This window comes from Balaenoptera physalus, assembly GCF_965194825.1.
Source record: "Balaenoptera physalus genome assembly, chromosome: 3".
NCBI lineage: Eukaryota > Metazoa > Chordata > Mammalia > Artiodactyla > Balaenopteridae > Balaenoptera > Balaenoptera physalus.
The window spans coordinates 146,785,184-146,812,837 of NC_138890.1; the positions used below are offsets into that span (position 1 = coordinate 146,785,184).

The following is a 27,654-nucleotide window of genomic DNA, read 5'->3' on the forward strand; positions in this document are numbered from 1 at the left end:
ATATACTTTACAAATTTTAAACTAAAATTAAATTTGAGATTGAATTTATGATAACTTTATTAAAACGTAATAGGTATTTGTTTAAAAATGCCATGGACTACATCCTAAATCAGTAGAAATAATATATATATATATATTTTAAATTTTTTTATTTTTTGGCTGCGCCATGCAGCATGTAGGATCTTAGTTCCCTGACCAAGGATTGAACTGCACCCCCTGCATTGGAAGAGCAGAGTCTTAACCACTGGACCGCCAGGGAAGTCCTGGTAGAAATAATATTTTGAATTTGGGTTCTCTGTGCCATAATTGACTTTACTAGAATTTCATGCCTAAGATTGAGAGGCCTGAAGCTGTGGCTGCTGAAGTTGAGTTAGGAAGAGAAGGACTAGATTGGGTTTAGTGTGGGAAGAATATATGTAACTGTGTCCAAAAATAGAGGAAATAAATGTTGGAGGAGCTATTATTTGGAATTTTGCCTGACAGACTTCTTCATTAATGTAATGAATGAATGTATTAGGTGGTTTCCAGTATTTTTCTCCTATAAATGATGCTTCAGTGAGTAACTTCTTGCATAGAGCCTTTTTTGTTGTCGTTGTTCATCACTATGATTTAGCTAACTCTTTTATCCTTTACCAATCCAATAGATTTTTTAAAAAGGCCTCTGTTATTTTAATTTTTATTTCTTTCTGAATGAGTTTAGGCATGTATAAGTTTTTTTTTAATAAGATTTTTTTTGATGCAAATGGTGAGTGCGCATTTGAGAAACATTCTTAAATGTATATCTGAGAAAGCCTTGGAGGTACTTGACTGCTCTGTAGTCTTCTAAAGTCAGCAGCCTATTTGTTAGAAGTTTGCTATTCATTCAGGTGATCAGGCCCAGGATATAAATAGTAATAAAATCTAAAATTATCATATTAATTAAAAAATTAAATTCTTAAGCTGTCAGTCTACTTTTCTACCACGTTTTATACACAAGATATAAAAATCTGCACTTGTATATTTAATTTTTTCCGTGCTTGTGAAATCCTTTTTCTGTTTTCTCTTTTTGTCCCAAATCTTCTAATTGACTACAAGGTAAAGATGCTGCTTCTCAAGAAGTTGTTTCTGAATGTCATAAAAATCAGCAAATCATTTCTTCCTCATCAGGTGTGATTTCTTTCTTTTTTTTCCTGAGAACACCATGACTAGTTAAAGGTTATGTCTGCATGACGGCTGAAACAGGAGTTACCAACCCCCATAAAAAAAGCAGTTAAACCAATCAAAGATAGAATGATAATTTAAGTATTTTCACTTTCCTTTTTTCTAGTTTTTTAAAAAATTTATTTATTTTATTCATTTATTTTTGTTTGCATTGGGTCTTTGTTGCTGCACGCAGGCTTTCTCTAGTTGTGAGCAGGGGCTGCTCTTCGTTGCAGTGCGTGGGGTTCTCATTGCGGTGGCTTCTCTCGTTGCAGAGCACGGGCTCTAGGCACGCGGGCTTCAGTTGTTATAGCACGTGGGCTCAGTAGTTGTGGCTCGTGGGCTCTAGAGCGCAGGCTCAGCAGTTGTGGTGCACAGGCTTAGTTGCTCCACGACACGTGGGATCTTCCCGGACCAGGGCTCGAACCTGTGTCCCCTGCTTTGGCAGGTGGATTCTTAACCACCGTGTCACCAGGGAAGCCCTTTTTTTTTTCTAGTTTTTTAGTTGTCATGTGGTTTAAATTCAAGCCTTGGTGCCAAGTTTCCAGTACTCAGTATTGCAACGAGTTATATTTTGCTTGTGAAATTTGAAAGTAATGTTCTATTAAAAATACAATGCTAGGAAATAAGAGTTGTAGGGCAAAAGGCACAGAGTTAGACTGCTGACTTACTGTGACAGGCTTCTATATTGTTTTGAATAAGAAGCTAATGACTTTTGTAAAATTAAGATATTAAACATTTTAAGTGGTAAAATTTAGCTATGGTCTTTATATATACTAAAAACACTGAATTGTACATTTTTAAAGGAGGTGAATTACATCTCAATAAAGCTGGTTAAACAAACGAACAAACAACAAGAAACAGTGTTGAAAGTAAAAAAAATAAATTAGTTATGATTAATTTCCTAAAGCCTGGTTTTATTGAAATTTTAAACAAGCAAAAATGACTTAATATATCTGAAATTGAAAAATGAAATTGCAGCATTTTCTTGGTATGACTTAGATATTTCATTATTCTTGTGAGTCATTCATATGAGAAAAGCAATAGTCAATATGCATTCAATTCTGAATTATTCCAGAGTAATTTGCCCTTAGAATAGAATACAATTTGCTTTAATTTATTTATACCTATGAAACTTCTGCTTAGATTTTCAGCAGATATCCTTTTTTTTTTTTTTTTGGTTGCATTGGGTCTTCGTTGCTGCACGCGGGCTTTCTCTAGTTGCAGCGAGCAGGGGCTACTTTTTGTTGTGGTGTGCAGGCTTCTCACTGTGGTGGCTTCTCTTGTTGCAGAGCACGGGCTCTAGAGCATGCGGGTTTCAGTAGTTGCAGTGCGTGGGCTCAGTAGTTGCGGCACGCAGGCTCTAGGGTGCGTGGGCTTCAGTAGTTGTGGTACGCATGCTCAGTAGTTGTGGCTCGCAGACTCTAGAGCACAAGCTCAGTAGTTGTGGCGCACAGGCTTAGTTGCTCCGCAGCATGTGGGATCTTCCCGGACCAGGGATTGAACCCATGTCCCCTGCATTGGCAGGTGGATTCTTAACCACTGCGCCACCAGTGAAGTCCCTTCAACAAATGTCTTTAATGTTGTTTGTTGCTAACTTTTTCTTACCAAGTTAATGACATAGAGCTATATACAGATTTTTTTACTATCCTGATTTTTCTTATTTTTAGAACATGAATCTTTGAATGTTCCTCAACTCTTGGCACCAGATGTATATCTAAATCTCAGACTTTCCACTGAAATATCAGAGAAACCTCTGTCACCTTCAGCAAGTGAAACGGTACTAAATTTGGAAGTTTTAATAAGAAGTTTTAATAATACCTTTGTGCTAAATTTTATTACGGTCATCTGCATTATTCAGTTGTATAGGTGAAATGAGGCCAAAAATCTCATCTACGTAGATTTGTTGGAAAGGTCAAAAATTAGTTTACAATTTAAATATTGTGCCCCCAAATACTGTAAACTAAGACCATAACACATACTTCCTGCAATTTTCCCTAAGTTAGGCTTATATAAGCTCTTCTTGCCTTGAGAATTAAACCTTTTTGGGGCAGGGGTAGGGTAGAGTGGCTGTACTATAAGTAAAAAGAATGTAACCCTCCTTGATTTTGTGTGTTTTGGTTCAGATTGGACACACTTACATAAATGTGATTGACATTGAAGCTGATGATCTACACAAATTACCTGTTAGAGAAGAGCCTTCAGATGATAATATTATCAAACAGCAAAGCGATCGTCTAGAAGTCCCATCTTCTGCAGAATTACATTACATGGCAGCTTCAGTTACTAATGCTGTTCCCCTGCACAATTTTAAGAGTCAAGGTAATAATTTTTTCTACTTTTAAAATAAATTTAAAACATTTTGAAAAATTCTTTAATATAGCATTGTTACCCCTACTTATGTCTCTTAGCTCTCTTCCTCCAAATCCACTGTAATTTTATTTTATTTATTTTTTTAATAAATATATTTATTTATTTATTTAATTTATTTTTGGCTGCGTTGGGTCTTTGTTGCTACACACGGGCCTCCTCTAGTTGCGGCGAGCGGGGGCGACTCTTCGTTGCAGTGTGCAGGCCTCTCACTGCAGTGGCCTCTCTTGTTGCAGAGCACGGGTTCCAGGCACATGGGCCTCAGCAGTTGTGGCACGCGGGCTCAGTAGTCTTGGCTTGAGGGCTCTAGAGCACAGGCTAAGTAGCTGTGGCACATGGGCTCAGTTGCTCCGTGGCATGTGGGAACTTCCTGGACCAGGGCTCGAGCCCATGTCCCCTGCATTGGCAGGTGGATTCTCAACCACTGTGCCACCAGGGAAGGCCAAATTCACTGTAATTTTAGATGTTTATATTCACATTTAGAAATGTTCTATTAATCTTTTAAATACCTTGTTTATAAGTTTAGAATCAATCTTTTTATGCCTTTCGTATTCTTGATAGAATCTGGCAATTCCGCTATGGATTTATTTTTTAAACCTGCAAAAGTGTCTCCAACCTGTCTGGATGGAAGAAGCTGGAGAGCAGGCATTCCAGAAGTGAAGGAGCCTTGCATCACCTCACCTCCACCATCAGACATACAGCAGGACAAAGGTGAATGCCCTAGATTTATAGCATAACTTTCCCCTTTCTCTGAATTACCGTTATATTAGAAATAAGCACTAAAACTTGATCATTGCAGAGGAAACCAGAAAAAGGGTTTTTCCCTTGCTAAGGAGAGTAGGGGCAGATAGGTAAATGAGATAGAGTCATGGTTCCAAGCCTGGGACCCAGGGATATTGTTCAAGGAGACTACAGATCTATTTGTGCATATGTCTTTTCTCAATTAATGAGGCTAAAAATAAATATCCTGTGGAATTTCATGAGTGTTTTGGTGTTAAAAAGGAATTCTCATATTTTAGAAGGTGGGAAGTTCTAGAATAGCACATAGAAAATACACAGGCTTGGTAGCCAATAGTACTTTATTAGTAAAATATTCAGTTTTATAGTCATAAATCAGGTTGTATTATTGTTAAATATTTGAAAGATTTAGAAGAATGTTTCTCCAAAACCTAAACTTATTACATGTTGCGAATCATTAGATTAATCTAGTATGTAATCAGACTTCCTGCAGCAGAGACCTAATGTCTCTTCTGGCTTCCACAACTGTTGGGAGGAATGGACCTAGCCTTGTGGTCATCAGCTGCTTGGGTGCAAAGTCCAGCACTGCGTTTTCATTGTGCATCAACAGCAGACACTCAGGAGATGTGAGGAGCAAGAAAGGGATGGGTAGCAGGGAAACTTCACCTTAGGATGTGTTAGAGCATGTGTGTTACAGCTGTATACACAATAAGTGCCAGCATTTCAGATTTTGGAGCCTTTGCCCTCTCTCTCCCCTGCCATGGGACTGCTAGGTGCATGGGTAGTGGAGGGAGGATGTATGAAGCTGACAGTCTTTCAGGCTGGGGAAGTGTGTGGGGAAATGAAAAGACCTTGGCTTTTATCAGTAGATTCAAATAGAACAGACCTGGCTTTCAGTCTCAGCCCTGTTACTTAATAGCTTGGAGACTTTTTGCAGGTAATTAACTTTATCTGATCCTCACGTGTATCTCTGTAAGATACAACCTCATAGGGTTGTCATTAGGGTTGCATCTAGCCAAATGCCTGTGACTACTTAGGTATCCTGTTAGTTTCCCTTCATTTTCACACCAACTTGACTTTTGAAATTCTGACAAAGTAGAACGAGACTGATCTCCCGGTGACCTCAGAATATCTTAGGACAGCATTTTAAATGACTATAAGCTACAGGTTAATTTCCTCCATCAGTGAGATCAAGTCTATATTCAACCTTTCGGAAGATCCTTCTCTGGGGAGATTGGTCATGAAAATATGTCAGTGGACCCTTCTACTATTACTAAAGAGAGCTTAAAAATGCCAATTTAAAAGGAAGGGTTTTATATTTTGAAATTAAATTCCATCATGGTATATACATAGTATACTTTAAAGACTCAGAATATAGTCACAGTAGAGTTGAGTGGGATTTGTATTATAAGAAAAGGCTGGGAGAGGGAGAGACAGAGTTCTTAGGAATTTAAAACAAAAGCAAAAGCCAAACAAACAATACATTTCTGTGTTAGTGAGACCTCACCATTTTGAATGACAGTAGCTTACTATTTTAGAAACCATCTCCAATAGGAATATTATCAGTAACAGCAAGCAGGGCTTTGCTAGGCAGAGGGAGAGCATTGCAGGGTCAGTGGAACTCAATATTTAAAATCACCTCCTAGGTGATTTTTTTTCAGTTAGTCAGTGAGAGTGGAACAGTTTCTCCACAGGAAGGGAAACTAGTTTCATTATGTATGTAGGCCATTCCAGATTTTGAGCATATCCATCTCTTTTTGCTGTATTTTCTACTTGAAGTTTGCACACCAGATTCTTTCCTGCGTGAATAAGGGAGATACTGCAGGCTGCCAAGAAACAAGAAGGGTAGGTGGCAAAGTACTGTGTGAGTCAAGCTAAAAAAAGGGTAGGGCCAAAACAGGTAGGGAAAGATTATGTGACTGCCATTGCCAACACTGGAATTTACCTTTATCTTCTCATGGGAAGCTTCTCCTTAGACTGGGACTGAAATATAATCACTACTTAACATTTGTTTAGTAATTCACAGTTTTCAGAGTATTTTGTTGGATAATTTGATCTTCACAAAACCTCTATGAATTAGGACAGGCATCATAATCCTCACTTGACCAACTCTTCATTCACTCAACACTAAGTTAGGGACAATATATTGGGACTAAAGAAGAGAGTAATACCAGGTTCTGTGTCCTTGGGCTCACATATGGTGGGAAGGAAGGCAGGGAAGTAAAGAGATGATTATGATACAGCATGGTAAGTGCAGTTATGGTGATAAGGATGAGATTGCTGGGAAATATAGCATCTAATCCATCTCTGGGGAGGATTGGGGCTATTTAGGGGAGAGCCACCTAAATGGAATCTTAAAAGTAGGATCTAGCGAGGGAAAGGTGCATACAGATGGAGAGAATAGATTGTGCAATGACTCAGAGGTTTGATGGAGCTTGCTGAGTTTGAGAAAATTAAAGTTCAGTGTGCTTGGAATTTTTGTTTTTTAAAGAAATAGCAAGAGATGAGCTGGATAAGTAGGCCAAGGAAAGACAATGCCATTGTCTCTCATACGGAGACATTTGAACTTTTAAGGTGAAGGCATTAGAGAAACGCTGAAGGATTTCAGGTGGAAAAGGAAAAATACCAGATTTGTGTTTTAAAAGACCTCTCTAGGGCCTGTGTGGAAGTTGGGCTAGAGAGAAGTGAAATAAGTTAGAGATAAGGATACTGTTTGGGGTCCATTGGTTGTGAAAGCTTCAGCTAAGCACTGGTAGTAGGAATGAGGAGATGATTGGTATGTGGATCATCGATATTTGGTGTCACGTTGGAACTGAAGGAAGGAAGAACCTCGAATGTGTCTCAGGCCTCTGGCTTGGGAAGCTAGGTGAATGATAGTGCTACTCCCTGAGCTGGGGAATCAGGAGGAAGGAGCAAGGTGAAAGGGCTGAAGCGATGAGTTTGGTTTTATATGCTTTTGGGACAGCCTAACTGAGATGACCAGGATACAGATGGATTTAAGGGCTGGAGCTCAGAAAGAGTGCCATTTGGATGTGAGAGTCAGCAGTGCATCTGAGACCTCACCCAGAGAGGGTGGGTGGAGTGAGAAGAGACGTGAGCTGAGACTGGCGCCCTGGAAATACTGAAGGGTAAAAGGAGTGGGTGACAGAAGGGAAGACCAAGACGACGACTGAGAAGGGAGAGCGAGATAGGGAGGAGAAGACCCAGAAGCCAAAAGTGTTTCAAATTTGGGACAAGAATCAGTTGGGCTTAAGAGTAGAGTTAGTCATTGGCTTTGATAAGGGTCTTGGGAGGTTTAATGTTTGCCTACGAGCCCACGTAAAAGCAGTAATGGCCAACATTGGACCTAGGTTTTACTGTGTGACATTGTTGGTTTTCAAGTAGAGTTTTAAAAAGTTATAAAAATAGTAAGGTTGCTTTTTGATGAAGTGTATTTTTGTAGCAGAAGATAAAAGTAACATTCAAATTGCATTGTATATGGAACTTTGTGGTAATGGTAACACTGTAATGTATTCTTATCTCACAACAAAGACAAATCTCAGAAGTCGAGAAGCTGAAATGGTATTTCTAAGTATATTAAGTTAAAACTGATTTGGAAGGGAATGTTATGTTGACTTAAAATGAGGTCTTCAAAAAATTAGATCATCAGCATCTACTTCTGTTTTAATTGTAGTCAATTCTGATATTACCTTTATTAATATTTAGATACGCCAAAGCCAGATCTTCGATTCAAGGAACCAAGCTCAAAGTCAGATGCCGCAGATTATCTGCTGTGGGAACTACTACAGGATGTCTCTGCCACTCGTCCTGCGCCAAGCTCTGCAGCTCGCCGGCTAGAGCATCTCACCTCAAAGCTTCAGAGAATTGATGAACAGCTGTTAGCAATACAGAACATTGCTGAAAACATAGAGCAGAATTACCCGAGACACATAATGCTAGACCGACATTGTATTAAGGTAGACTGTCTTTATTTTAGTTTTTTGTTTGTTACCTACTTATTAAATTTGTAGTGTGATATAATTTTAGACTCTTGATTTTTCAAAATAATGGGAAATTTGGTTTCTTTAAGCTAGGGTTTCTCAACCTCAGCATTGTTGACATTTGGGCCAGATATTTCTTTGTTGTGGGAGTTTGTCCCATGCATTGTAAGATAATTAGTAGCATCCCTGGTTTTGACCCACTAGCTGTCAGTAGCATTCCCCTCAGCTATAATAATCAAAAATGTCTCCAGGCATTGCCAAATGTCCCCTGGGGGACAAAATCACTCCCAGTTGAGAACCACTTAAACGTTAAGCTTTTAAGAAGTGAACTCTTGCTTCCTACCAGGAAAATAAATATATGAATTACAAAACCAGACTGTGGTTTTAGATAAACGCTGCTCATAATTGAGTATCATTTTCTTTAGCAAGATTTTTATAACTTTACAAACATTGTTATCCTTATATTTTGAATTCTGTTTCTTTCAGATATGTTATACAATGGGATTACTAGTGCTTAGAAGTTTTCTGTATCTTTGAAAAGTATTCATAATAAAGAGATTAATGTTTATGTATATTGGTATATCATAGTAGACCAATAGAAAGGAAGTCTCAAACGTTAATTACTTACTTTGCACAAACATCCCATCTTTTTTTTTTAGGAAACAAAATTTATATAAAATAAAGGTTAACAAACAAATTGGAAAGATATTTTGAATGTGTTAAAGCCTTATATTGAGAAATGCAAATTGGTTTGCAGGAAAAGAATTCCATCAGTGACATGTCTAACAAATATTCCAGGTTGCTAAGATGTTGATATTTTAAAATATAAATTTATTAGGTTTATAGCATTTCTTTAATCCAAACATTTAACAATTATTAAAAGGTTAAGGTTAAACATATGTGAAACTACACTGAAAAAAATATATGAAGTAGGACTACTGGGTTTTTAAAAATTTTTATTGGAGTGTAGTTGATTTGCAATGTTGTGTTAGTTTCAGGACTACTATTAAGTAATGACATTATGGTGTTTCGTTGGTTGTTTTCCTTTTTGTTTTTAATCCAGGTTTAGATCTGTTACATCCAAATTAATGTTGAGTGTCAGAGTTGTCCTTGGAAGTCCATATTCCAAGGAATCACTTTCAAAATCCCTTATCTTCTAGTTTATTAAGCATATCTAAAGCCAGTTATGTTACTTACACCTGAATCTAGTCTTGTTCCTGGCTTGTTCACTCTCTCCAGAGCCCATGAATCATTCGTTCCTTTAACAAACATTTTTTGACCTTCTACCACATGCTAGGCCCTGTGCTAAGTTCTGGGAATAGGAAAGTAAATAAGGCATAGTCCCTACTCTCAAGGAGCTTAGAATCTAATAAAAGAAGATTGATGTATGCACCAAAAATACATGTGAACAGGATGCTGTAAGGACACACAGGTACATATGGCCTGTTGTGACTGTATAGGTAAGTGAAGCTATGGCACCAGAGAAGGCTTCGTAGAGGTGATTCTTGAACTGATAATGAATTGATATTCATCAGTTCGATGAGCAAGGGCTGATGAAAACATCATGAGCAAAAGCAGAATGGCATAGAGTATTTGGGGAACTATATCAACGTTAGCGGAAGGTAGCAGTTGATGGGACTGGGCTTTAAGATGCCTGGCAGGAGAGGTAGGTAGGGCAGATAGGGAAGGATGGAAAGTGTTGTTTGCCGTGCCAAGAGAGTAGGATTTTACTCTATAAGTAGGCAATACGGAACCACTGAGGAATTTTAAGCACTGAAATGATATGATCAGACACTCTGGCAGCCATGTGGTGAATAGAATGGAGAGGTAAAGACTAGGAACAGGGAGATTGGTTGGGTCACAGTAGTTCTAGGCTAGCTGTTTGTTAGAATCAACTTGGGAACTTGTCAGAAGTGCAAACTCATGGGCCCCATACCTATGAAATTCTGATTTTAGGTAGGTCTGGGTTAGAGCCCAGGAATCTGTATTATTAACAAGTTTCATAAATGATTCTTAATCAGTTAGCTCTGTATCAGGTCTGTTGATTGGTGTTTGGGATCTGGTGTATAGTACCAAGCCAAGAAATAATAATAACCTGAACTTTGGCCCTGGGGATGGAGGGAGGATGTAGCAGGATTCAGAGGTTGAGTGGCTGTGGGAAGGTGAATAATGCAGAGATTCACAGTAGAGTCCAGATTTCCAGCCTGGGTGAATGTTGGAGTCATTTTCTAAACTAGGGTAGAGGAAATGTATGCCTTTTGGGAGGAGTAAGACAGAGATTTCAGCGAGGGCCATGTGAAATTTGAGGTGCTGTGAGATTAGTAGGCATTTGGATATCTATTGATACTTCTGGAGCTCAGGAGCTAGATCCGGGGTGATGGTACAGATTTTAGAGTCATCAGTTAGGAGAAAGTTCAAATTATAATAGTGAGGGCACTCACCCAGAGAGAGCATATTGAGTAAGGAAAAAGTGGGTTAAGATCAGAATTCTGTGGGTGCACTAACTTTTAAGGATGGGGATTCAACAACAAAGCTCTTAAGAAGGAACAATCTGAGGGAGGGAAGAGGCTCAGGAGAAAGCAAGCCAGAGGAGGAATTTCAAGAAGAATTTCCACAGATCTGGGTCATTAGATAAAAGGACAGCTGTGCATGTCAAGATCACTTGGGATGCTTTTTCAAAATAAACATGCCAGCCCTTTTGAAAGGGGTGGGGCGGAGAGAGAGGAAGGGGAGTGACTTTGCAAGGAGGAGGGCGTAGGTCACACACTTGTATTTTTTGAAAGTTCCCGCAAATTCTGAGACAGGTCCCCTCTCAGCCCAAGCCTTTCCAAACTGGCAGGTAGGAATTATGTCTTTTGCTTGGTGCATGGCAGGCAATTGATAACTTTATTTAATGGCTGTCTTTGTGCTCTCATTTTTAGATTCTGACAGAAATAAAATCATGTTCATATAATAAAGACTTACTAATGGAACAGTTATTAGTAATTGTAGCACAAGCTTGGGAGACAGTTTCAAAAGAAGACTTCTAAAAATGGTTGATCAAACTCTATTCTTCCGAGGTGACTACTTTGAAGGAAATAGAATTGATTTAAATGAAAGGTTTGGCATATTGGCTTAAAATGTTCTCACCCTATTATAATGCACACATAAATACAAAGATTTTGACTTGCCCATTTTAGTTTAAGAAAACAGCTTGTAGGTCTGGAAGAGGCTGAGGGACACCGTGGACACACCGACTACGTGCCTTAAAGATATGGGTTCAAACCCATGTTCTGGATTTGCAAGTCGCTGAATTTCTCTGGGCCTTATTCCCTCATCTTTAAAATGAAAGGTTTTGTTTTCTTCAGATAAATACCCAAAAGTGGAATTGCTGGATTGTATGGTAGATCTATTTTAATTTTTTTTGAAGAACCTCCATACTGTTTTCCATAGTGGCTGCACTAATTTACATTCCCACCAGCAGTGCACAAGGGTTCCCTTTTCTCCACAGCCTTGTCAATACTTGTCTCTTTGATAATAGCCATTCTGTCTGACATGAGGTGGTATCTCATTGCGGTTTTGATTTGCATTTCCTTGATGATTTGTGATGTTGAGCATCTTTTCATGTGCCTGTTGGCCATCTGTATGTTGTCTTTGGAAAAATGTCTGTTCATGTCCTCTGCCCATTTTTAAATTGGATTGTTTGTTTTTTTGATATTGAGTTGTATGAGTTCTTTAAATATTTTAGATATTAATCCCTTATTGGAGATAGTATTTGCAAATATTTTCTCCCAGTCTGTAGGTTGCCTTTCCGTTTTGTTGTTGGTTTCCTTCGCTGTGCAAAAGCTTTTTAGTTTGATGTAGTCTCTGTTTATTTTTGCTTTCTTGCACTTGCCTGGGGAGACAGATCCAAAAATATATCGCTAAGACCAATGTCAAAGAGCGTACTGCCTGTTTTCTTCTAGGAGTTTTATGGTTTCAGGTCTTACATTTAAGTCTTTAATCCAGTTTGAGTTTATTTTTGTATATGGTGTAAGAAAATGGTCTATGAAAATGGTTTCATTCTTTTAAATGTAGCTGTCCAGTTTTCCCAACATCATTTGTTGAAGAGACTGTCTAAAACACAAAACAAATAAACATATAAAACAGAAACAGACTCATAGATGCAGAGAACAAACCAGTGGTTGCCAGAGGGGAGGTGGATGGGAGATGGGCGGAATAGGTAAAGGGGATTAAGAGGAACAAACTACCATTTATTTAAAAAAAAATAAGTCATGGTGATGTAATGTACAGCACAGGGAAAATAGTCAATAATATTGTATAACTTTGTATGGTGTGTAGTGTATAAAAATATTGAATTACTATGTTATGCACCTGAAACTAATATAACATTGTAAGTCAACTATACTTCAATAAAAAATAAATAAATAAAATAAAGGTGAACTATGTAAAAAAAAGAAAAGTTTTGTCTAGATGGTAGTTATCATTCCTCCCCATTCTAAAATTTATGATGCAATTTTCCTGAACCTCTTAAAAGGTTAAATCGGTTAAGATACAAAATAAGTAAAAATTTACTCCTCTTCATCAGTTCTCACCATTTAGCTCATATTGGATTTAATCCTATTCTTTCATTTGTTGCATTAATACAAATGTGTAAAACCTACATAAAATTGTTTATGATGCTTTGAAATTATCAAACCATAACATTTGTAACAGTTATTTTGTTGTGTATGTTTTTCTACAGGTTGAACCTGTAGATCACACTGAGCTGTCTTCTGGCCCCGAATCTGAGAAAACATTGCCTTCAGAAACCATTCACATTCCTGAAGAAGGTTTGTGAGGGGTCGGGGGTGGGACTGAAGCCTTTCTTTGAAAGAATAAGTATTTCTTTTTGGTGTGCCAGAACTGGGAATAGTTTTCTTCTGGGAGCTGGAGCCATCTGTCCCCTCATTTTTAGATGAGGATGATTGTTGTGATGATGTGATTGGCTCCCACCTCAGGCCAGCTTTTTTCCGAGAAGCCCGACACTGTACCCTCCCCTGGCGTTTGTACCAGAGGTGGACACTGTGGGCTGGATCTTAGTTTCTGTCACTCCACATGAGGGGCCACACACTGCTGAGGGTCACACAGAGCTTTGTGCTGAGCTGCTTGTTTGTCTATGGTCATCAGCTGAGCTAGAATTTGAGGTTCAGGTTAAATGACGTGGCAATGGTGAAGTATTAAGTTTTTTCATTTCTTGTTGAATGAATGGAATTAGGGTAGTTATTTAAATAAATTTCTACTGTAACTATAGTTGTTTATATCTACATTCTCTCATTGAGTCTTGTCAGCCGTTTAATGCATTTTGCCAAAAAACAGGTTTTAGTTCATTGAGTCTATTGTTTCTTAATTTTCTTTTTCATAAATTTCTACTCTTAGCTTTATTATTCTTTCTGCTTTTGGGGCCTTACCTTGTTGGATTTTTCCTAACTTCATTCTTTCTTTTTTTATTTTTTCTAATAAATGCATTTGAGGCTGAACATGTTTCTGAAAGGACCCAGATAAGAGTATTGATATGTTATGTCTTTTGGTGGTGTTCAGATTGAAATAGTTAGCAGTTTATATTAAGATTTCTTCTTTAGCTTATAAAAGGAGTTTTCAGCTTCCAAATATTATGGGGCTTGGGCTATATTTTTGTAATTTATTTCCATTTTCATTGTATTGTGATTAGATGAGTGTATAATAATGTCGTTCTTAGATATTTGTTAAAATTTCCCTCAGTATATATAGTCAGTTTTTGTAAATATTCTGTTTATTTGAAAAGAATAAGCGTTTTATGTTGGTTTATATATATACACACACACATCTCCTACATAAAATCCTACATAAAATTTCATATGTGGGGACTTCCCTGATGGTCCAGTTGTTAAGACTCTGCGCTCCCAATGCAGGGGGCCCGGGTTCAATCCCTGGTCAGGGAACTAGATCCCGCATGCTGCAACTAAGAGCGCACATACTGCAACTAAAGATCCTACATGTTGCAACTAAAGATCCTGCATGCCTCAACAAAGATCCCGCACGTGGCAACAAAGATCCCACATGCTGCAACTAAGACCCGGCACAGCCAAACAAACAAATAAATAAATAAATAAATTCATATATGTAGTCATACACACATATATAATAGTCAGACTTCTAAATTATACTGTTCAGAAGGGTGCATTAAAAATTACCCACAATGATTGTGGAATTACTCATTTCTCTTCATAATTCTGTTAAATGTTTCTTTATGTAGTTGAGGCTGTGCTATAAAATGAATATAGTTCATGATGATTATTTTTGTTGAATTTTGTCCCTTTTATCATTAATGACTCTCTTTATTCCCAGTAATGCTTTTTAGACTCAAAAGTCAATTTTGTCTAATATTAATATGTCCATTCCTGCTTTCTTTTGCCTGGTATATCTTTTTTAGTACTTTTTATTTTTAAAAAATTTTAATGGAAAATTTCAAGCATATTTCAATAGCAGACAGAATAGTATAATTGACCTTCATGTACCCAACAATCACCTTTAACAATTACGAACTCATGGCCAATCCTGTTTTATGTATCCCACCCACTCTTCCTACCTTTTCCTGAATTATTTTAAAGCAAATTCCAGACAGCACATTATTTTATCCATAAATATTTTATGTGTATCTCTAAAAGATAAGGTCTCCTTTTAAAAAATAATAATATTGTCATTTCTTTTTTAAAAAGTCTTGATACTGTCATGTATCTAATTAGTGTTCAACTATTGCCAGTTGCCTCATTTTAAAAAATAGTTTATTTGGTCTAGTTGGAGTCCAGATAAGGTCTATACATGGCAGTTGGTTGACGGCTTAAAAGTTTCCTTTAACTTCTGTGTTACCCCTTTATCTCTCTTTTTCCCTTCTAGTTTATTTGTTGAAGAAACCTCGTTGTTTGGAGTCTATAATTTGCTAATTGAATCTCTGTGGTGTCATTTAACATGTTCCTCTGTTCCCTGTATTTCCTGTACATTAGACATCCCTTTACTTTCAAGCTGAGTGATTATGTTGTAGCTGTGTCCAGCATATAGCTAGATTTCATTCTTTTAAATAATTACATAGTTTGTGTTTTAATCATCAAGTATAATCAGTTTCCATTTACTGTGATTACTGATATATTTGTGCTTATTTCTATTATCTTATTTTGTGCTTCCTATTTACTCCTTATTTTTTCTTTACCTTCTGTCCTTTCTTTCCTTCTCTTGTATTGAGTTTTCTGTATTCTCTCTTTCCCTCTCTATTTGTTTAGAAATTTTACATTCTATTTTTAATCTCTTAGTGATTATTCTTCAATTTTCAACATTCAGAGGAGTGTTGAGATGAATATATTTACCTCCCAAACAATATAAGGACTTTAGACTTTTAATACTCATATGCCTTTTCACATTTTCTCTGATAATGTTTTCTAGTATTTTTGTTCTACCTTGTTTTTAACCCACCCACTTAGTCTCCTTTGTCTTGTATTGTTTTTGTTGTTAAACTTTTTTTTGTTTTTAATTTATTTATTTTTGGCTAGGTTGGGTCTTTGTTGCTGCGCACGGGCTTTCTCTAGTTGTGGCGAGCGGGGGCTACTCTTTGTTGCCGTGTGCGGGCTTCTCATTGTGGTGGCTTCTCTTGTTGCAGAGCATGGGCTCTAGGCGCTCAGGCTTTAGTAGTTGTGGCTCGCGGGCTCAGTAGTTGTGGCTCGTGGGCTCTAGAGCGCGGGCTCAGTAGTTGTGGTGCACGGGCTTAGTTGCTCTGTGGCATGTGGGATCTTCCTGGACCAGGGCTCGAACCCGTGTCCCCTGCATTGGCAGGCGGATTCTTAACCACTGCACTGTCTTGTATTTTTTTAAGTAAATACTAATTTGAATTTATAAGCATGTTTGCCAGTTTCCCCTCAGTTGCTTCTTTTTTAAAAAAAAGTTGTAAATTGAGTAGTGTACATATGTAAACAATAAATATATGAAACCAAAACACAAGTTTCATCAAATAATACTTGTCCTTATTGCCTGAGATGCACTCTGGCATTTTCTATTCTGTGCCATTATTGCTTCTTGCATCCACTTCTTTGAGGATTGTTCTCTTCTTCCTTCCTTTATTAGTTCTTTGAGCTAGAGTCTGTTAGTAGCAAATTCTCCCAGTCTTTGAAAATAGTTTTAATTTTACTACAATTTGTGAGTGATGGCTTATAGCCAAGTACAGAATCCTAGGTTGATGCTTATTTTCCCTCAGCATTTTAAAGATATTATTCCATTTTCCACTGACATCTCTAATTGCTGAGTTTATAATACCTATGTGCTGTCTGTCTAATTGCTGTTTTTTTATCTCTTGATTCCTTTTAAAGTTTTCCTCTTTATGTTTGGTTTGTTTTGCATTTTTGATACATTTTGTCTAGGTGTATATTTCTTTTTATTTATACTATATGGGAGTAGGAATGATTCTTTTATCTTTTTAATAGATCTTTATTGGAGTATAATTGCTTCACAATTGCTCTGTTAGTTTCTGTTGTACACCAAAGCGAATTAGCCATATGCATACATATGTCCCCATATCCCCTCCGTCTTGAGCCTCCCTCCCATCCTCCCTATCCCACCCCTCTAGGTCATCGCAAAGCACCGAGCTGATCTCCCTGTGCTATGCTGCTGCTTCCCACTAGCTAACTGTTTTACATTCGGTAGTGTATATATGTCAATGCTACTCTCACTTTGCCCAACTCCCCCCTCCACCCAGTGTCCTCAAGTCCATTCTCTATGTCTACATCTTTATCCCTGCCCTGAAACTAGGTTCATCAGTACCATTTTTTAAATTTTTAGATTCCATATATATGCGTTAGAATACGGTATTTGTTTTTCTCTTTCTGACGTACTTCACTCTGTATGACAGACTCTAGGTCCATCCATCCACCTTACTACAAATAACTCAATTTTGTTTCTTTTTATGGCTGAGTAATGTTCCATTTTATATATGTGCCACATCTTCTTTATCCATTCATCTGTGGATGGACATTTAGGTTGGTTCCATGTCCTAGCTATTGTGAATAGTGCTGCAGTGAACATTGTGGTACATGTCTGTTTTTTAATTATGGTATTTTCAAGGTATATGCCCAGTAGTGAGATTGCTGGGTCATATGGTAGTTCTATTTTTAGTTTTTTAAGGAACCTGCATACTGTTTTCCATAGTGGTTGTATCAATTTACATTCCCACTAACAGTGCAGGAGGGTTCCCTTTTCACCACACCCTTTCCAGCATTTATTGTTTCTAGACTTTTTGATAATAGCCATTCTGACAGGCATGAGGTGATACCTCATTGTAGTTTTGATTTGCATTTCTCTAATAATTAGTGATGTTGAGAATCTTTCCATGTGCCTCTTGGCCATCTCTATGTCTTTCTTGGTGAAATGTCTGTTTAGGTCTTCTGCCCATTTTTGGATTGGGTTGTTTGTTTTTTTGGTATTGATCTCCATGAGCTGTTTGTATATTTTGGAGATTAATCCTTTGTCTGTTGTTTCATTTGCAAATATTGTCTCCCATTCTGAGGGTTGTTTTTTTGTCTTGTTTATGGTTTCCTTTGCTGTGCAAAAGCTTTTAAGCTTAATTAGGTCCCATTTGGGGTTTTTTTGTTTGTTTTTATTTCTGTTACTCTAGGAGGTGGGTCAAAAAAGATCATGCTGTGGTTTATGTCAAAGAGTGTTCTTCTTATGTTTTCCTCTAAGAGTTTTATAGTGTCTGGTCTTACGTTTAGGTCTTTAATCCATTTGGAGTTTATTTTTGTTTATGGTGTTAAGGAGTGTTCTAATTTCCATCTTTGACATGTAGCTGTCCAGTTTTCCCAGCACCACTTATTGAAGAGGCTGTCCTTTCTCCATTGTATGTTCTTGCCTCCCTTGTCGTAAATTAGGTGACTATATGTGCATGGGTTTATCTCTGGGCATTCTATCCTGTAGCATTGATCTATATTTCTGTTTTTGTGCCAGTACAATACTGTCTTGATTACTGTAGCTTTGTGGTATAGTTTGAAGTCAGGAGCCTGATTCCTCTAACTCCATTTTTCTTTCTCAAGATTGCTTTGGCTATTTGGGGTCTTTTGTGTTTCCATACGAATTGTAAAATTTTTTGTTCTAATTCTGTGAAGAATGTCATTGGTAGTTCTATAGGGATTGCATTGACTCTGTAGATCGCTTTAGGTAGTATAGTCATTTTCACAATATTGATTCTTCCAATCCAAGAACATGGTATATCCCTCCATCTATTTATTTCGTCTTTGATTTCTTTCATCAGTGTTTTATAGTTTTCTGAGTACAAGTCTTTCGCCTCCTTAGGCAGGTTTATTCCTAGATATTTCATTATTTTTGTTGCGATGGTAAATGGGATTGTTTCCTTAATTTCTCTTTCTGATTTTTTGTTGTTGGTGTACAGGAATGCCAGAGATTTCTGTGCATTAATGTTGTATCCTGCAACCTTACCAAATTCATTGATTAGTTCTAGTAGTTTTCTGGTGGCATCTCTAGGATTTTCTATGTGTAGTATCATGTCCTCCGCAAACAATGACAGTTTTACTTCTTCTTTTCCAATTTGTATTCCCTTTATTTCTTTTTCTTCTCTGATTGCCGTAGCTAGGACTTCCAAAACTATGTTGAATAGAAGTGGTGAGAGCAGAAATCCTTGTCTTGTTCCTGATCTTAGTGGAAATGCTTTCAGTTTTTCACCATTGAGTATGATGTTTGCTGTGGGTTTGTCATAAATGGCCTTTATTATGTTGAGGTAGGTTCCCCCAGTGCCCACTTTCTGGAGAGTTTTTATCATAAATGGGTGTTGAATTTTGTCAAAAGCTTTTTCTGCATCTATTGAATTGATCTTATGGTTTTTATTCCTTAATTTGTTAATGTGGTGTTATCACATTGATTGATTTGCATATATTGCAGAATCCTAGCATCCCTGGGATAGATCCCACTTGATCATGGTGTATGATCCTTTTAATGTGCTGTTGGATTCTGTTTGCTAGTGTTTTGCTCAGGATTTTTGTGTCTATGTCCATCAGTGATATTGGTCTATAATTTTCTTATTTTGTGATATCTTTTTCTGATTTTGGTATCAGGGTGATGGTGGCTTCGTAGAATGAGTTTGGGAGTGTTCCTTCCTCTGCAATTTTTTGCAAGAGTTTGAGAAGGATGGGTGTTAACTCTTCTGTAAATGTTTGATAGAATTCGCCTGTGAAGCCGTCTGGTCCTGGACTTTTGTTTGTTGGAAGACTTTTAATTACGGTTTCAATTTCATTACTTATGATAGGTCTGTTTATATTTTCTAATTCTTCCTGGTTCAGCCTTGGAAAATTGTAGCTTTCCAAGAATTTGTCCATTTCTTTGTGGTTGTCCATTTCATTGACATACAGTTGTTTGTGGTAGTCTCTTATATTCCTTCGTATTTCTGAGGTGTCTGTTGTGATTTCTCCTTTTTCATTTCTAATTTTATTGATTTGCGTCCTCTCCATTTTTTTCTTGATGAGTCTGGCTAAGGGTTTATCAATTTTGTTTATCTTCTCAAAGAAGCAGCTTTTAGTTTTATTGATCTTTGCTATTGTTTTCTTTGTTTCTATTTCATTTATCTCTGCTCTGATTTTTATGATTTCTTTCCTTCTACTGACTTTGGGTTTTCTTTGTTCTTCTTTCTCTAGTTGTTTTAAGTGTAGGGTTAGATTGTTCATTTGAGATTTTTCTTGTTTCTTGAGGTGAGATTGAATTGCTATAAACTTCCCTCTTAGAACTGCTTTTGCTGCCTCCCATTGGTTTTTGGGTCGTCGTGTTTTCATTGTCATTTGTTTCTTTGTATTTTTTTATTTCTTCGTTGATTTCTTCAGTGATCTCTTGGTTGTTTAGTAGCGTGCTCTTTAGCCTCCGTATATTTGTGTTTTTTACAGTTTTTTTTCCTGTAGTTGATTTCCAATATCATAGCGTTGTGGTCAGAAAAGATGCTTGATATGATTTCAATTTTCTTAAATTTACCAAGGCTTGATTTGTGGCCCAAGGTGTGATCTGTCTTGGAGAATGTTCCATGTGCACTTGAGTAGAAAGTGTATTCTGCCACTTTTGGGTGGAATGTTCTATAAATATCAATTAAATCTATCTGGTCTTTAGTGTCACTTAAAGCTTGTGTTTCCTTATTTATTTTTTTTGAATGATCTGTCCATTGGTTTAAGTGGTGTGTTCAAGTCCCCTTCTATTACTGTGTTACTGTCAATTTTTCCTTTCATGGTTGTTAGCATTTGCCTTATGTAGTGAGGTGCTCCTATTTTGGGTGTGTAAACATTTATAATTGTTATATCTTCTTGGATTGATCCTTTGATCATTATGTAGTGTCCTTCTTTGTCTCTTGTAATAGTCTTTATTTTAAAGTCTATTTTCTTGGATACGAGTATTGCTACTCTAGCTTTCTTTTGATTTCCATTTGTATGGAATATCTTTTTCCATCCCTTCACCTCAGTCCATAGGTGTCCCTAGGTCTGAAGTGGGTCTCTTGTAGACAGCATATATATAGGTTTTGTTTTTGTATCCATTCAGCCCGTTCCTGTCTTTTGGTTGGTGCATTTAATCCATTTACATTCAAGGTTATTATCCATATGTATCTTCCTGTTACCATTTTCTTAATTGTTTTGGGTTTGTTTTTGTGGGTCTTTTTCTTCTCTTGTGTTTCCCACCTAGAGAAGTTTCTTTAGCATTTGTTGTAAAGCTGGTTTTGTGGTGCTGAATTCTCTTAGCTTTTGCTTGTCTGAAAAGCTTTTGATTTCTCCCTCGAATCTGAATGAGATCCTTAATGTGTAGAGTAATCTTGGTTGCAGGTTTTTGTCTTTCATCACGTTAAGTATATCCTGCCACTCCCTTCTGGCCTGCAGAGTTTCTGCTGAAAAATCAGCTGATAACTTTATGGGTATTCCTTTATATGTTATTTTTTGTTTTTCCCTTGCTGCTTTTAGTATATTTTCTTTGAATTTAATTTTTGTTAGTTTGAGTAATGTGTGTCTTGTTGTGTTTTTCCTAGGGTTAATCCTGTATGGGACTCTCTGGGCTTCCTGGACTTGGGTGACTATTTCCTTTCCCATGTTAGGGAAGTTTTTGACTATAATCTCTTCAGATGTTTTCTCAGACCCTTTCTTTTTCTCTTCTTCTTCTGGGACCCCTGTAATTAGAATGTTGGTGCGTTTAGTGTTGTCCCAGAGGTCTCTGAGGGTGTCTTCAATGCTTTTCTTTTTTTTTCTTTATTCTGCTCCTTGGCAGTTATTTCTGCCATTTTGTCTTCTAGCTCACTTATTCGTTCTTCTGCCTCAGTTATTCTTTTATTGATTCCTTCTAATGTGTTTTTCATTTCAGTTATTATGTTGTTCATCTCTGTTTGTTTGTTCTTTAGATCTTCTAGATCTCTGTTAAACATTTCTTGTATTTTCTCAATCTGTGCCTCCATTCTATTTCCAGATTCTGGATCATCTTTACTATCATTACTCTGAATTCTTTTACAGGTAGATTGCCTTTTTCCTCTTCATTTATTTGGTCTTGTAGGTTTTTACCTTGCTCCTTCATCTGTGACATATTTTTTTGCCATCTCATTTTTTTTTTTATAAGTGGGATTGTGTTCCTGTCTTACTGGTTGTTTGGCCTGAGGCTTCCAACACTGGAGTTTATAGGCTGTTGGGTAGAGCTGGGTGTTGGTGCTGAGATGAGGACCTCCATGAGACCTCACTCCAATGAATATTCCCTGGAGTCTGAGGTTCTCTGTTAGTCCAGTGGTTCTGACATGGAGCTCCCACTGCAGGAGCTTCAGCCTGACCTCCCGCTCGTGAACCAAGATCCCACAAGCCGCATGGGGTGGCAAAAAGAAAAAAAAGAGAGAACAATAACAAAGTAAAAAATAAAATTAGACTAGGAAAGTAACAGATATGTTAGAAAGAATATAAAAAGAAAAATATAGATGAATCAACAACCAGAAGGTACAACAGTACCACAATAGTAAAAAAGAGAAGGAGGGAAAAGAGGGAAAAAGAAAAGAAAAGGAAAAAAAAAACAGGGAAAAGGCCTTGGCTGTGGAGGGCGGGTCCTAAGCAAGGGTGAGGTTTGGGTGTTGGGCAGGGCTTATGCTCAGGACCCACAGGGTTGGAAAAGGCCCTGGGGGCTGTGGGGGGTGGGGCTTAGGGTCCAGGAACAGAAGGGGGCCAGATGTGCCCCCACCCCTGCTCTCAGAGGGTGGGGGACCTCACCTGGGAGCCCAGCAGGTTTCCTGGCCTCAAGTGGGTGGGGAAATGCCCTCCTCCTCTCCTGCTCCTCCTGCTCCTCTGGTCCCGGAGGGCCTCTCCCACCTGCCTCTCCTGATCTCCTCGGTCTCTCTCCTATGCCCCGCGGACCCACGCCTCCTGGAGGGGGCTTTGGAGGACAGGGGACCAGCCTGGGAGGAATGATTCTTTAATTTGCAGATTTAACACTGGGAATTTTTCATCTGGTTTCTTTTGGAGTATTGCTTCCTCCCCATTCTTTCTGTTCTGTTTTCTAAAACACTTGTTACAGGTATGTTGGAACTTCTCAGTCTATTTCTTGTCTTTTAATCACTTCTTAATTTCCACCTTTTTATCTCTCAATGATGTGCTCAGGATGTTTCCTCAGATCTCTCTCTCTTAGTTTACGAATTCTCTCTTCTGCTCTGTCTTCTTTGCTGTAGGATTTTAATTTTGGTGACTACATTCTTAATGTCTAGAAGTTTTGTTTCTTTTTCAAATCTATCTGTTCTTTGGATGTACTCTGTCCTGTTCTTTTAGTGTGGTTTCTATACCTTCTTTCATCAATTTAATTATTTTAGTAATATTTTATACCCTTTCAGATTATTTTATTTTTTGTGTGCATATTCTCAATTGTCAAACCTATATACTGTCCTCAGGGTTGCTTGTTTCTTTGTGTGAGTTTTAATTTTTTATCATGAGCTTATTTTGCGGGGGCAGGGTTCTGCTAGGTTGTATATGTTTTTCTTTGGAGTGGTTTTATATTTACTTCTTGCTGTTACTGAAGTAGAAAAAAATGGGGACAAGTTTTTATATATATTTTTTTGGCTTGGAGTTGCTGTACTACATAGATAGTATAAATGCAGATCCCACATTTGCCTGTAGCAAGACAGGGGTTTCTATTTCTCAGAGTTGACTTTTATTTTTCTCCCGTCCACTATCCACGGAGATAGAAAACTTCTTTGCTGCTCTTTTAGGGCAGAGTTTTTCTTATCCACATTTAAAAAAAAAAATTTATTTGTTTTTGGCTGCATTGGGTCTTCGTTGCTGCGTGTGGGTTTTTCTCTAGTTGCGGAGAGCGGGGGCTTCTCTTCGTTGTGGTGCGCGGGCTTCTCATTGCGGTGGCTTCTCTTGTTGCGGAGCATGGGCTCTAGGCGCACGGGCTTCAGTTGTTGTGGCTCACAGACTCTAGAGCACAGGCTCAGTAGTTGTGGTGCACGGGCTTAGTTGCCCCACGGCATGTGGGATCTTCCCAGACCAGGGCTCGAACCCATGTCCCCTGCGTTGGCAGGCAGATTCTTAACCACTGCGCCACCAGAGAAGCCTTCTTATCAGCATTTTATGGACAGAACTGTCCTTCAGCACTCTGAGCCATAGGAAGGTAGCTCAGTTCCCCTCACTGCAGTCTGTAGAAACCATGTCTTCTGTTCCTCTGTGGACTATGCCGGCATCATTGTCCATTTATTGCCCAGCTTTGAATTCCTTTTGGTTTTATGGCACCAGAAGATTTCTTTATTTACAGGTCTTGGTTGTGTATGAATCTCTTTTGTTTTTTTTTTTAATTTAGCATTTCTTCTTTGTTTTATAACAGGGCATGGGCCTATCCACTGTAGCTCAATCTGATGTGTTTTCTGAAGTTGACAGTAACTTTAATAGTTTTGTTTTTTTTTTTTTTTACCATGAGGGAGTTTAAATTTTAAATATTGTATTAAATTATTTTATTATGGGGTAAATAGAAAGCTATCAGAATAATATGTTGTAAACTTCTAATGTGTCTGTTGCCATGTGGAAGTGTTAGCTAAGTGCTATGTCTTTCCCACGTGATTTTTTTCTACTGTTTTCTTTTAATTGTAATATGTACTATGGATTAGTGCATTTCCTGACTCATATGAATAAAGAAGATCAAAGGGACAACGAACAGATTTCAGTAACGGAAACTCATCCTAGTCAGAAAACCTGTGTGTTTCCTTCTGCCGATTCAGCTGTCAGCCTTTCCAGTGACCAGAATTTGACTTCTCCTGGTATCGTTCTTAACTTTTTTCATTTACTCTTATTTTCCAATACTCTTACTGAAGAGTACTTACTAAGAATATAGTTGTGAAGGATTCGTGAAGAGATTTTGCAGTACTTATAAGTTTCAGGGAAGGGATGTTAAAAATTGTGCCATTCACATGAAGAGCTACGTCATCTTGTCAGCTTCATAAGATACACTGCAATCATGTGTCATATCTCTGTGTAACTTATTAATGTTAAATACATAGCAACTGAAATATTATACCATTATACTGGTATATTATACTATAACACTATAATATTTGATTTTTATAAAAATTGAGAAATTCCAACTCTGTCAATTATGAAAGTTTCAATTTGAAAACAAAATAATAGCTGTAATTTACTGAGCCTCTGCCATGTGCCAGACATTGTTGTTTTACATGCATTGACCCTGGTGTAAGCCTGACCTGTGACGTATCTACCATTATTATCCCCATTTTACAGTTGAGGATATTGAGCCTTAGACAAGTTCAGTGCCACTGTTCATTCCATTTCATTTGGAGCTGGCAATTCAAAATGCTATTCCTTAGTCCTAACAAATACTTTGTGTCATATAAATAGCAGGGCATACTAAATATCACAGTTGGACCACTAACAGTGGCTTTAAATATTTTTTTTGCCCTCAGATATTTATGGTCAATAATGATGATTCTACTGAATGTTTACAGTATGTTTTATTACCATTATTAACTTAATATAATCAGTTAAGAAATGCTGTTTTTAAATGGCATTGCTGTTATTTAAACAAAAGCTATTAAGAAGCTGGTTTAAACTTTGTAATTTTGTTCTCTAAGTTCTTTATAGATTCTGTTTGTATTTGTCATCATCACATGGGGATAATCATTTTTACTTCATAGAGTTGTTGTGAAGATTAAGTACTATATATAGAGCAATTAGCTGAGAATCTGTTTGATTCCTATAGGTTCTTGGTTACCAGTATCTTTCCTCTTCCCTCTTATGGGTGGGGGGAGAATTGAGAAATGAGGTTAAAGTGGCTTTAGTGGGTTCTAGCTGTATCTGAGAAGTCTAAACTCCATTTTGTACTTGGGAATCATTGGTAAATTCTGAGCAGTGGAGGTTAGGAGGAAGACTAGGATGGAGGCCTAGGTCAGTTAGTGAACTGTTAAATTAATCTGACCTGTGCCGTGATGAGGGCCTGGGCAGTGTTGTGGGAAAGGAGAAGAAACGAGACATTCTGAATAGGCAGCTGATGATACTCACTGACTAAGTGGTTGGAAAGGAAGGAGAACGTGAATGGCTGGTTAGCATTGTCAGACTAAGAGCAAGGATATCACCAGGTCTTAACGTCAAACTCTAGAGCACCTTTGGACCACATGTAGCATTTAAGGTGATGCAGGGCCATGTCATATTTAGGATCTAGTTTTTGATAAGGAAGTAGAGCTTGCTGAGAGCTTTAGGCTTAAAAAACAGATGTAAGAGCCTTTTACCTAATTATATAGTTAAGACTTAGAGAGTGCATCAGTTTTCTGCAAGAAAGATGGAAAAAGGAGAAAAGCTGAGGACCAACCTGTGAAATGCCACCCATTAGAGAGCAAGGGGAGCCCCCGCCTCCAGTGAGGGAAATGGATGAGCAGACTCTGGTAAAGGGATTTTCAAGAAAAAGTGAGTGGCTAACAGTTTCACAAGCCACCAGAAAGTCAAGAATGAAGACTGAGTTTTTTTTAAGGACTTGAGGACTTTCAGTGTAATATCAAGGGTAGAAGAAGGCAGGTTGGGGACGAAGACAGGCTCAAGAAGCTGTTAAGTATAGGCAACTTAAGAATTCTGACAGTAAAAGGAAATGAGAAAAATGAAGATAGAAATGAGATAAATGAAATGAAGTCAAAGATCATTTCGAGTTGGGGATAAATATAAACTCTTATGTTTAAAGGTAGAAGAAAAGAAAGTACTAGGAAAAGAGAAATTGAGAGTACCAGGTTAAGGCAATGATTCATTCAGGATTGTAATAGCTTCTTAAACTATAAGGCAAGAGGGAAAAACAAGGAGAAGTGTCAGTAAATGTCATAACACAGGTAAAGATGGATAAATAGAAATGTTTTTTCTCTAGTATTCAATGTTTAATTATAAATTAAAAAAGAAACCTAATTAGTATTTTTTTAGAAGTGCAGAATTTAGATGCCCTAATGGGTGTTTTCTTCTCCAAGGTTGGCTTCTTGGAAAGATGTACAGTCATTCCTTTACTTCTGGTGCTCACAAATAGCTCAAATTTACTCTTTTGAAATTGACTTTCATTTCTTAGCAATTTCTTCTGAGTGTTCATATAAGTGCCAAATAATTTAGTCACTGAGAATGGATTTAATTTTTGTTAACAGCCATAAGTTATTCAGAGGTGTTCCTGATAAGTGAAGTAGATGATCAGGCTCAGTGTCACTGTTTGGAATTTTTTAAAAAAAGGAATTGTCACTACCAAGGAATGAAGCTGATCCATTGTGTTTAGTAAATTGTGAAGGCTGTCCCAAAGAACAAGTTCCAAAAATGGTTTGAAAATGAAGTAAGGATAGAATCTTCCTATGTAACTGCTTTTAAAAGTAGTTATTTGAATATAACACTTCTCTGCCTTTTGATGAAAGGAATCCGTTTCATTTCTTAGTCAGATCTTTTATGTCTCGTTAGCCTATATGTACACCATTATCGAAGAACTCGCAAATGACCAGACTCTGAGAACAAAGATAATGTAAAATTCTTGATTTGAGGATTAACAAACAAAACAACATGTGCTTAAGAAAGCAAAATTGTTTTAATATTAAAAACATGTGAGCATGGATGATATAATAAAGGACATGATGAACATGGGCCTTAAACCAAAAAAAAAAAAAAAAATGTGGATGTTCTAAGTCTTAGAGGCAGGGTGGGTTTATCTTAGGATAAGAAAATCTTAACAAGGAAGTGTTTTTGACAAGAGATGTCAGGACATTTTTCCCTGTATTAACTCAATTCTCTTTGAGGGTTAAACATACAGAAAATTGAGTAGACCAAGTGTTTTGCTTTAAAGACGTGTTGTTAATATTGGACAACGTTTAAAAATTACTCTTTGGGGCATATTCTTCCAA

General features: G+C 37.4%; 1 protein-coding gene across 9 annotated transcripts in view; it reads left to right on the plus strand.

Annotated features, from left to right (window-relative positions):
* Positions 1 to 27,654, plus strand: part of CPLANE1 (ciliogenesis and planar polarity effector complex subunit 1) — a 124,129-nt gene that overhangs the window by 69,690 nt on the left and 26,785 nt on the right. For 7 of the 9 annotated variants that reach the window (XM_082453636.1, XM_082453637.1, XM_082453643.1 and 4 more), the window contains 7 exons: positions 1,075 to 1,146; positions 2,850 to 2,959; positions 3,306 to 3,501; positions 4,111 to 4,260; positions 7,993 to 8,243; positions 12,991 to 13,078; positions 24,400 to 24,549. In XM_082453636.1, coding sequence (XP_082309762.1) covers positions 1,075 to 1,146; positions 2,850 to 2,959; positions 3,306 to 3,501; positions 4,111 to 4,260; positions 7,993 to 8,243; positions 12,991 to 13,078; positions 24,400 to 24,549 — 1,017 coding nt within the window. The remainder of the gene's footprint in view (positions 1 to 1,074; positions 1,147 to 2,849; positions 2,960 to 3,305; positions 3,502 to 4,110; positions 4,261 to 7,992; positions 8,244 to 12,990; positions 13,079 to 24,399; positions 24,550 to 27,654) is intronic. The other 2 variants (XM_082453638.1, XM_082453644.1) reach the window with 1 other exon arrangement.